Source organism: Festucalex cinctus, chromosome 11 (assembly GCF_051991245.1).
Source record: "Festucalex cinctus isolate MCC-2025b chromosome 11, RoL_Fcin_1.0, whole genome shotgun sequence".
Classification (NCBI taxonomy): domain Eukaryota; kingdom Metazoa; phylum Chordata; class Actinopteri; order Syngnathiformes; family Syngnathidae; genus Festucalex; species Festucalex cinctus.
The window spans coordinates 18,947,661-18,959,395 of record NC_135421.1 but is presented as its reverse complement, the minus strand read 5'-3'; the positions used below and the strand labels follow the sequence as shown (position 1 = coordinate 18,959,395).

At 42.2% G+C, this 11,735-nt stretch overlaps 1 protein-coding gene and 1 long non-coding RNA gene across 2 annotated transcripts in view; one reads left to right on the top strand and one right to left on the bottom strand.

Annotated features, from left to right (window-relative positions):
- Positions 1–3,371: 3,371 nt before the first annotated feature.
- On the bottom strand, positions 3,372–6,329 carry cdk5r2b (cyclin dependent kinase 5, regulatory subunit 2b (p39)). Its single transcript, XM_077537576.1, has one exon. The coding sequence runs from the start codon at positions 6,312–6,314 to the stop codon at positions 5,190–5,192; it is 1,125 nt and encodes a 374-aa protein (XP_077393702.1). The 5' UTR covers positions 6,315–6,329; the 3' UTR covers positions 3,372–5,189.
- A 3,415-nt stretch (positions 6,330–9,744) lies between these two features.
- The window catches only part of LOC144030157 (uncharacterized), a 50,980-nt gene continuing 48,989 nt past the window's right edge, over positions 9,745–11,735 (top strand). Inside the window, exon 1 of the long non-coding RNA XR_013287208.1 lies at positions 9,745–10,093. This is a non-coding gene — a long non-coding RNA (uncharacterized LOC144030157). The remainder of the gene's footprint in view (positions 10,094–11,735) is intronic.

The window sequence follows — 11,735 nt, the reverse complement described above, 5'->3', positions numbered from 1 at the left end:
TGGTAGAGTGGCAGTCTCCCAAGCTGAAGGTCGTGAGTTTGTTCCTCAACCCTTGAGTGATTATTATATATATATATATATATATTTTTTAACAATTCTTTATTTTAATTTCTTCCAAGTGTAAATAGTAACTTACTATAAAACTGAGTATTTGTTTCCATTCTAAATGGAGTCAAATTTACTCTACAGAATTTACTGTGTAGTCATTGTAGTATTAGGCCTGGTAGAGCTAAAGGTTATAAAAGTGGTAGAAGTAGTTTTGACGTAGTAGTAATAGCAGTACTGCAGTAGTGATGTGCAGGTGGTAGAATTAGTGGTTGCACATATAGTACAGGTAGTGGAGATGGCACTAGTATTGGTGTAATGGCAGTATTGTACGATTAGTAGGCTATTACTAGATGTGGTGTTAGTAGTAATAGTAGTCGCGGCATTTGTTGCAGTGTTAATAGTATTCGGTGTTCAGTAGCTGGTAGTAGTCATTTTAAAAGTATCACCACTAGGTGTATTCAGAGTTATTGGAGCTAATGGCAAAAATAGTCATAGAAGTGGTAGTACTAGTATTACTAGTTGTTGTTGTAATGGTAGTGTTCTTGGTGGTATTAATAGAAGTAGTGGTAATAGTGCCAATAGTGATGGTTGTGGTAATACAAGTATTAATACTAGTAGAAGCCATGGTAGTAGTATTAATACTGGTTGTGGAAGTAGTATTGGTGGCAGTAGATGTGATAGCAGTAGGAGTAGTGCCAGTAGTTAGTAGTAATAGTAGACTAGTTGTTGTGGTGTTGGTTGTTGTACTGGTTGTGATACAAGTGGAGGCAGGAGTGGTAAGTAGTAGTAGTAGTGGTGGTAGTTGTGCTACAAGTAGTAGTCATCATATGAGTGGTAGAAAAATGCTAGTAGTTATAATAATAATTAGGACCTGACAGATTAATCGGCCGATATGAGCCCTTTTCAAATTGAAAAAGTGGTGATTTGACGTTTTGGTGCCCACAATTTCCATATCTTGAGTCTGCCCTCAAGGTGACATTTGCCTTCTTTTGTTTGCTCGAGGGAAACGCTCGCTCCTTTTGTCCCATTTCAGACTTGCAATATTCGCTCCAGCCGCATCAGAGGTAACGACCAAATGTTTATCTGGAGGATATCCGGAGGTGTTTATCGACACGCAGGTTGCACACTCGATCAACTTGCCGTCGCTTCTGAGCTGCTTACACTTTGTCCGCCTCTCATTCACGTCTGGCTGTTACTATAGAGACGCAGCAGAAGAAGAATGTAGCGAGCGAGAGAGTGGACGGACAGACGGAGACAGACAGACAGGCAGACAGACCCGGACCTGAGCTGAATGCTAATAGTGGAGGCAGCCTCTTACATAAGACGACTGCAGGATCTGCAATGAAGTCACTGCACATTTGAGAAACAAGGCGAGACGTGCAGACTTCGAGAAGTATTCAGCACACATTTATGTCACGGATTCTACGACTGCATCATGCACAATTTCGATGAAACTGCCGTTTTGACATTTTCTACTTTCTCGTGCTATTTTTTATTTTTTCCCCCCCGGTTGTCGCTGCTTCCATTTTGCCCTGTAAATAGAAACCAGCAGCCCCTGTGAACAGAAAATGTGTGAGAGAGGGAGTGAGTGAGAGTTTTGAGACTGCAGCAGAATGGAGCCAATCAAATGAAGGAAGCCGCCAGCCCACATGGAGCAGACTGCCTCATTCACAACAACACTAACCTCAAGCCATTCACACGAGAAACCTCTCATACGCGCACATGAAACGCTCTCACGTCCTCCGTTACGTTTCTCTCACACTCACTACTCAAGTTTCCCCTCACACACTACTGAAATGCTTTAAAAAATGAATACAACATCCTCACTCACACACAACTACAATATTTTCACAGGTTCATGATTTTTTTTCTCATTCACACACACTACTGAAAGTTTTTTGCTCCTATCGTATGCTCTTATACTCATGAAACATTCTTACACACGATTGGTATGCTCTCACAGTTAACTGAAAAACACCTTTCGAATGTTAGAAAAAGCTTCCAGAGGCTCTCCCAAAATGCTCTCACAATCACTACTGAAATGCTCTCACACTTACTTAAAAATTATCACACTTTATTGAAATGCTCTCATACTAATTACTAAAATTCTCACACACTACTGAAATACTGCAATGCAAAAAACTGATACACACTACACACTAACACACACTACTGAAATTCTTTCACACACTTAAAAAATTCGGACACATTACTGAAATGCTCTCACACATATTACTGAAATTCTCACACATTATTGAAACACTATAATGCACAAAACTGATACACCCCCACACACTAATACACACTACTGAAATTCTTTCACACACTTACCTAAAAAATTATCACACATTACTGAAATGCTCTCACAGTGGTACTAAAATTCTCTCACACTACTGAAATACTGCAATGCACAAAACTGATATACCCTCACACACTAATTCACACTACTGAAATGCTTTCACACACTTTCTGAAAAAAATCAGACACGTTACTGAAATGCTTTCACATATATTACTGAAATTCTCCTACACTACTGAAATACTGCAATGCACAAAACTGATACACTTTCATACACTAATACACACTACTGAAATTATTTCACAAACTTAAAATGTTCTCACACATATGACTGAAATTCTCACACACTACTGAAATACACACACTAATACACGCTACTGAAATTCTTTCACACACGTAAATTCTCACACATTACTGAAATGCTCTCACACATAATACCGGAATTCTCACACACTACGGGAATGCTCTCACACATATTAATGAAATTCTCACACACTACTGAAATACTGCAATGCACAAAACTGATGCAAAAACACTCTCACACATACATACACACTACTGAAATGCTTTCACACACACCACATAAATGCTCTCACACTACCACTGGAATTCTCCCACACTCTATTGAAATGCTCCACTACACAAAACTGAAACTCTCACACTGATTTATTTTTTTCCACACTCGTGCTACATACACTACTAAAAGGCTTTCTCACACACTAGTGAAATGCTCTCACACCAACTACCTGAAATGCTTTTATACACACTCATACATGATCAATATATTCATTCACTGTATTAAATAGTAATATTTACTGTAGTGTATTTTTTTCTTTTTTTCCTGAGCTGATATGCATGAATAATTCACATGGTTTTCCTGCCTAATAGTGATGCATGTGGCGTCCATTTTGTCTTACCAAATTAAGGAAACTCCAAATCGTCCATAGGTGCGAATGGTTTGCCATGCAAATGGACTCGAGACCAGTTCAGGGTGTACACCGGCACGAAAGAAACATGCGACAAGACACGATCTTTGAAAGGATTTATTTCACCCTGGTCACCATAAACAATGACTGCACTGACCATTTACTGTATAAACATGTAGCGAGAAAGGATTGACTTGCGCTTCACTACCAGCGTGTACTGACATTTTCCAGTCCGATATTGGAAAAATGAGCTGTACAAAAATACGGAGTTCACAGATGATCGTCCTTAATTCATAGCTGCAGATTTCATAAATTAATGGCAAGTAATCCAGCGGCTGGGCGGAATTTTTGGTACGTGACCACGAATCATGTGCAAAAACATCCAAGTTTTGTTGATGAGTGTGCAAAAATAGCAGCATGACATTCCACTCCACAACACGACATCATACAAATGATGATGATGATGATGAGCGTAATACACGATGATGATACCAAGCTACTGTTTGTTGTCCGTGTATAAAGTCGCTCTCAGAGCCATGTGATAATTTAAATGTGCAAATGATACAACAGTCAAAATTCACATTCACTATTTACATATTGTCAGTGTCCAAAAAGAAAAACATTCTGTGTGTTTTTGTTTACGCTTGGCCCACAAATAAAATATGAACGAGGTAAACAATATCGTATAGCAGGCAAAGACAATGTAACAGTTGGCACGTATGAGATTGTCCAAGTATTTTCTTGGAAAACAACAAAAAATACATTCCTCTCAATACAGTGGTGCCTTAAGATACAAGCGCCTTGACTTACAAGTTTGTTGAAATGCTTGGCTGATTTTTACAAGCAAATATTTGACAGTAAGCTTCAGTCCCCCACCATTAGATGGCGGCAGTAAACTTTTATAATAAATATTCCGACACCAACTATTCAAGCTGATAACCTTCAGTTGGTGGCGCTATAGCGCCTTTATTTCGGTTGGCCAACTGCAATTAAACCACACAGAAGAAGCAGGGACAAAATTTTAGGTACAGCTTCGTTTTTGTTTTTTTGCTATCTTCTTCCACGTTAGCAGGTTATGGAGCGCAAATGTTATTAGATTTGCAGTTGTTTTGATGGGCAATGATGATTTGAGTTGAGTGCGGTCACGGAACAAATTAAACTTGTATCTCAAGGCTCCACTGTATATAAAGACAATCAAATGCAATATAAAACAGACCTCGGCTAGCTTGTTTGGATGAAATCCTCCCATCTTATCTTTCAAATGTCTACTATGTATGAAAATAGCCATGCAGATGTGGTGGCTCTTGAACGTTTTAAGATTCTATTCTAAGATCCAAAAGGAAATATCAATCAATATGTGTATTGTCCTCCTGACTGCTAACTGAAAATGATTTAATAAGCATACCGTGCTGAAAATGTGGTTGATTTTTTATTTTTTTATTTTTTTAATCACTGTATTGTTACCTTATAGTCAATGGCTACTTGAACATAATTTCATTGGGGAAAGATGATGTGAGAAGCGGATGTTTTGAGTTGGGAGCATGGTGATGGTAGGAATTAAGCTCGTATCTCAAGGCCCCACTGTAGCATGGGGGGTGGGGAGGAATGCAGAGGTCAGTACCTTGGACAGCTCCGGCGTTTGCGCTATTCTGGACCTCGAGCACTCTGCGCCCTAATTATGAATGACATTAGCGCTTCAATGTCGTTTGAAACTGAACAAAAAGAACACAATACACCATCGGTGGCATGCATGAGTAGTTAATTTTCCTGCTTGTCTAAACGCACTATAATGCCGCATTGCTCTTAGCGATATCCAGCCAGTGAGGATTGGCCTTTTTACATTCAAAGCCGCCCTTCTGTGATTTGTATTTATTTTTTCAATTCGCATTCATATTTTCCGGTAGCCCGCATGTGCGGTCAGCGGTCCAGGTTGGCCTCGCTGCAGTCCCGCTGGCTCTTCAGGTCCTGGAAGACCTCCGTGAAAAAATGCGGGTCCGCGTTGAGCCGCAGCATTTTGCCGCTGAGCCGCTCGATGATGCCCAGCGAGGTCTCCCAGAACACGTCCTTGTTGGCCTCGATCATGAACGGCTTGAGCGGGTAGGAGATCTCGTTGCCCATGTAGGAGTAGGCCAGGTACAAGCAGGTCTGGAAGGCGCCCTGCAGCTCGGCCGCGCTGGCCACGTCCTCCTCCAGGGTGGCCTCGCACAGCAGGTACACGAAGACCACGTTGGCCGGCGTGATGAAGCCCTGGTCCTGCCAGCCTTGCAGCAGCAGAGTCCGGTCGATGTTGCGGAACCACAGGATCACCTCGCCGCTGTTTAACTCCTTCAGCTTGTAGCAGCGGCGGCACACGAAGTCCCCCAAGCAGCGCAGCAGCTCCCCGGTGGACGCTTGGATCACTATCCGCCGCGGGGACACCACAGACGGGCTGCTGCCTTGCTTCTGCACCGCCGCCGCCGCCGCCGGTACCGGCTTGTTGTTGTTCTGCGTGGGTACCGTGGGAACCGGGACCGGTATGGGGGCTCGCTGCTTGCGCTCCTCGCTTTGAAGGCTTTTCCGGATGTTCTCGTTGTTGCGCTGGACCACCTGAGGTGGGTTCGGGTTGGGATTCGGGGTCACCTTCTTGGCGCTCTTCTTAGCCGAGCTGGCCACGAGCTTCTTCCACGACAGCGACACGAACATGGACGGCCGCTTGAGGCTCTTGTCGCCCTTGCAGGTGGCTTCGCACGACACGTCGCTGTCTATCGCCTTCTTGGTGGCGGGGGAGATGGAGAGCACGGTGCCCATGACTGCGGAGGAGAAGAGAGAGAAGACGCGGAGGTCACTGCAGGGGAGAGATGATGCTTCCGCTGCGGCGTTCTTTGACGAACAAAAAAGCGCGGAGAGGCGGCGGGGAAGGATCACGACGACGTGGTAGAATCCATGAACACGCTCGAACGTCGCTTCCGAAGCGATGTAAAAGTCCACTTGAGAACGTTTGACGAAGACTGCGTCCGATGGTTGCACACACCGCGAGCAGTCTGGATCGGGACCAATCACCATGGCGCAGCCTCTTGATTGACGTGGCGGGCAGCCAATCGGAGAGCCGCTGACTGATCCAATCACCCAGTGGACTCAAGTGCCACTGATCGCCTCAATCCAGCGGTCGTGACCTGCACTCTTTCAGCTCCTGCTCTATCTTTGCCCTGAGGCTAATTACCAGACTATTTTGTTCCCCTTTTGTCATAATAGGATGACGTTAAGGATAAAAATAAAATAAAACTAAATAAATGTGTATCGGATTGCATTTGGCTCTATAGCACCACTGTTATCGAAGCAAACATGGTGAAGCTGCATTTAGCTATTATGCTGCACACAGATGGAATAGGCTACCAACAGAAGTGAAGTCAGCCAGGTTAAAAACTTTGCTTTTTTCTTAGACCTTTGATTAGGGACTTTTTAAACAGCTTTAAGTGTTTTTATTTTTTTATTTTAAACTTCCTTATGTGAAATGTTTTAAAGTTTGTTGAATAATGTTTTCAGATTGTTATTGTATGTGCTTTTTAGTAAATTTTGTAACCTATTTTCATTTATTTTTCTTTCTCTGAATGTCAACTACTGTTTCTTGATGCTTATGTGTTGTCTTTCCTTGTGTAACGCACATTGAGTTGCCTTGTGTATGAAAGGTGCTATACAAATAAACTTGCCTTGCCTTGTTATTTGTTACTTATTTTAAAGCTAACAGTTCTATATAGCATCCCCAATTCTACTGTATGCAGTTATTATTCATGAGCTAGATTCTCATTTGATAATGGTTGTTTGAACCACTAAGAATGGGTGCTTAAAAAGTACCCAGTTGCAGTATAAACATTGTCCAGTCACTTCATTAGGTACGCAGTTGAGTGCTGAATTGACAACATTAGACAGGAAAGTCATTACTTTAATATTAGTATTAATATGATTACTGTTGCACTTCACTTGTGTTATTGTTAGGAAGAAGTATGCAGTTGTCCATGTTTATAATTCTGACCATGTTATTCATCTTAAGCAATTCTGTCCGGCCTTTCAGTCAAAATCTTGAATGGTTTCCGCCAATCGGGATTCCGTGTACTAGTAGGCAGTCTTTAATCTGACATGCAAGTCTCAGGGCACTCCAGGGCCAATCCAATTAGCAACAGGCAACTCTGCGAAATTACGTAGCCACCCACTGACACTTTCCATTCAGATAATCTGGAAATAGATGCAACATCTTAAAACGGACTTCCACTTCAATTCATTCAGCAAAACAAAACGGGCTGCTAGAAACATGTTAGCTAGCCCCAAATCCTAGTCAAGGAGTTTGGTTTGGTTTGTATGTTTTTATTGTCCACAGCAATTTATTTGAATAAGTCATTTTGATCATCTTTGATTTTTTTTTTTATGATCATATTGAGGGCGGCATGGTGGGTGATTGGTTAGCACGTCTGCCTCCCAGGCTGAGGTCGCAGTCCGAGTCCGGGCTCCGGCCTTCCTGGGTGGAGTTTGCATGTTCTCCCCGTGCCTGCGTGGGTCTTCTCCGGGTACTCCGGTCTCCTCCCACATTCCAAAGACATGCATGGAAGGTTAATTGGCGCTCCGAATTGTCCCTACGTGTGCTTACTTCTCAATGATACCTGGGACAATTAGCAACTGTACTAATCATTTTCTCTGGCCACTCTTAAATTACAAAAAATAACCAATTAAAAAAACAAAACAAAACAAAACACCCTGTACGAACTGTAGATGATAAAACGAAAAGATGTCCCGTTTCACACAAGCCCGTTTGAATCGGCCGCACGTGTTCGCACATCAAACACGCACCAACCTGGGAACAGAGGACCGACGACTCTTTCATCACAGTCAGACAAAAACCCACAAGGGGGATGTGAGCGAGCATAATGCATATTCTCAATGTGGCGCTGAGATGAAGCAAAAAGGTGGAAAGGACGTATGATGTCATTATTTGTTCATTAGGAAGCTGTAACTAGCTTTGAGCAGAACAAACTGTGAATATTCTATTTTGACTAGCATATACCTTGTGCCGGAACTTACCTTTTTGGTTTCTTCATCCTGCCAGCAGCACATGAGAGGTCATCAAGAATGTGAAGTCACACTTCACCCTCTGAACAGGTGTGAGCTTGTTCCACTACCCTCGCTAAACTTGACCCTCTTGGAGTCATTACAAACTCAGCATATAAGAGGACACGTCACTGTACTCTGCCCGTTTTCTCCTATGGTTTTAGCTCTGGCTGATATGGCAAAAAAAATAATAAAAAAAAATCTATAATTATTTCATTTTATCTATTTTTTTTTTAATGTTGTATATAAAGTGCCAGTTTTAACCTATCTGGACTGCAAGAGTACATTTTAACATAAAAAAGTACTATAAATTAAAACATTTAAATATTCAAATTACTTTTGTTCATTACAATAAATGTAGGAAAATAATTAAAATAAGGTTTATTTACAAATGCCACTATATGTGCGTTTCTGCTGTATGTATAATTGATCAGTGCTTTGTTTACGTTAATGTGAAGCCTCCTAATGGGTTTAAGCGACAGTCTCTTTTTATCCATCCATCCATTTTCTTGACTGCTTATTCCTCACAAGGGTCGCGGGGGGTGCTGGAGCCTATCTCGGCTGGCTTTGGGCAGTGGGCGGGGTACACCCTGGACTGGTCGCCAGCCAATCGCAGGGCACACAGAGACGGACAACCATCCACACTCACAAGCACACCAAGGGACAATTTGGAGCACCCAATCAACCTGCCATGCATGTCTTTAGGAATGTGGGAGGAGACCGGAGTACCCGGAGAAGACCCACACAGGCACGGGGAGAACATGCAAACTCCACCCAGGAAGGCCGGAGCCTGGACTCGAACCGGAGTCCTCAGAACTGGGAGGCGGACGCGTGCTAACCAGTCATCCACCGTGCAGCCCAGTGTCTTTTTAATTGTGTCTAATTATATAACCCGAACCATAGAGAGACCAACTGATAAATGACGGCAAGCCACCATAAATAATAAAGTAAAAATGATTCATTTGAGACGTACTGTAGCTGGTGCACTGACAAGCCTCCGCTCTGTGCTTCCACCCCCACAATTGAAATAATGTATGCATGCAGTCATTTGAGCACATGCTGACAAGCCAGTCTTCTCATCTACATGATAATGTCTGAGTTATCCACACGCATTGCTGACTGAGCTGAATGGAAATGGGAAGATGATCATTTTTAGCTGCGGTGTGCATATATTCGCTGATATCCTTGAGGCTGTTTAGCAGCTTCCGCATTCTGATTTTCCTGCTGCAAGTCTGCCATCTGGTGGCCTTTCAGTGCCACTGAAGGTTTCGCTTTATCCTTTGAAAAGAAATTGGCCTTGTAGCAAGGGACAGCTGCAGACATGAACATAAACTCATACATCAACTTTATATGTAAACGGTGCAATAATACAGATTAACATTAGTGCTAAGTAAAGATCTTATTCTCAACTTGAAGTTATTCGAGATATTTTATGCTATCGTGCAAATCCACTTGCAGTTACCAGCTATAAGTAGTAGAGGGCAGTCAAATCCAAAGCTCAAAGTCAACTTTTTGAGTTTGGCGGAAGTGTAGCATCGTAGCGTAGTTGGACGTCGGCACAGTGTAGTGATTGGATGCAGGCCTTTCCTCTCACGTTACAGCAGCCTGCAGACTCACTGCTATAATTAGAACAAGGGGCGATAAGCTATAGAAAAGCTTTGATGCTCTTATCTGGAGCAACCCGGAGGCAGACGGACACACTCAAGCAAGCAGTCATCATTGTACATCGCCTCAAATGTGTACGTGTAAGTCTATCTAGCCTCCCATCTTTTAAACTACGCCTCAAAATGCACCTGCTCCACTTTTGTGTTCATCACCTAGCAATTGCCTCACCTACGGTAGACCGAATTTATTTCTGTCTCTAATTTCATGCTTTTATTCCTGGCAGAACCTCATAAAAGCGCCCTACAAAAAAATGTACTATTGTTATCGCCAATGTTTTGATTTCATATTTCTATATTTAGCTATGTGAGCATTCAAATGGCAGTTAAGTTGAATTAAAGTAAATTAACAGTCTTTTGTTTGTAAGGCATTTGGGCATATTCCTTTAATTACCACAAGAGGGCGCGCTTGTCTTCACTTTGAAACGCTCACTCCATTCCATTCAATACTGCACTGTCATTTCAACTCCCAACAAGTCCTCCAACAATAACAACCATATTGGTCGTTTTACCATGCACCAAAATACGACCGAATGTTGCGTATTGTAGTTTAGCGACCTCTGTCGGCCATGTTTGTATTTGATTAGATTTTAGAGGTCTTGATCAGCACTAAACTTTAAAAATCGATCACGTAGAAACAAAAACACATGACAGCCATTTTAACTTCCACATTTGAAATTCTTAATTGGAAATTACATTATTTTCTCGTTATTCGTGAGAATTTAATTAGCTCAGTTCAAGTTAATCCGAAAGGTGTTTGTCAATCTCACAGTGTTGACGCAAACATTTTTTATTTATTTATTTTTGAACATGGAGGCTTTGATCCTCCGTCGGGCCAGAAAAGAAGAGACTCACGCGAGGATGAGTGTTCAACATTAACCTCTTGATATGATCATGCAACATGCACAGCAGATGTTTTTGCTCTTGGTTTAAACTGGGATCTTTTCTGGATACATTTCAACTGAAGGTTTTACCATCGACTTTTAAAACTATTTGAATTCATTAAGGCTAAACAATTTTGTGCCGTAATCTGTTTCAGTAAGTGGTATTTTATTTTGAAAGGCCTAACCGGAAGTGAAAAGGTGTCCGTGCACTAGCTTGTTTATGTTGGAAGACGCAGAACGGAAAATAAATGCGATCCAGTTGCTTCACGACGTGTCGCATGAATCCTTCGCCCAACCACACGACAACAAAGATGCGCCAAACAGACAGAAATGAAATGATTTCAATATCTGTTGAGACTTTTTTTTACAATCCCATCTAGCTACTGACTGTTTTATTTTTCTGAGCTGTGAGATTAGGGGCCCAATGTACAGCTGATATCATGACAAGCAGAATAATTCAATAGTCTTCCACTAGATGGCAGAAGATACATAAGTAAACTGTGTATTCACCTGTCGCTAGTCATACAATTGAACGTGAGTAAATGAAATGAAAATGAAACGGTGAATTTTAATGTTGGTCGGCAGAGGGCAGTACAGTATCCCCAAATGTCCGTCTCGGTCTCGGTTGCTCCCCTCTCTGGAGCACATGCCGCAGCCGAGTGCACACCCAGGGGGTGAAGAGTCAGCCAAGGAAAACAAATCAAAGCAACCAAAAGGGCTCTATTACTGGAATGCGGCTTGCGCAACGCCCACACTCGCTCCCATCTCTTCAACAGGTGCGCAGAATATGTGCTGGACACTTTTCATTAAAGGGAGATGAAGAAGTTGCCAAAGTAGTTATT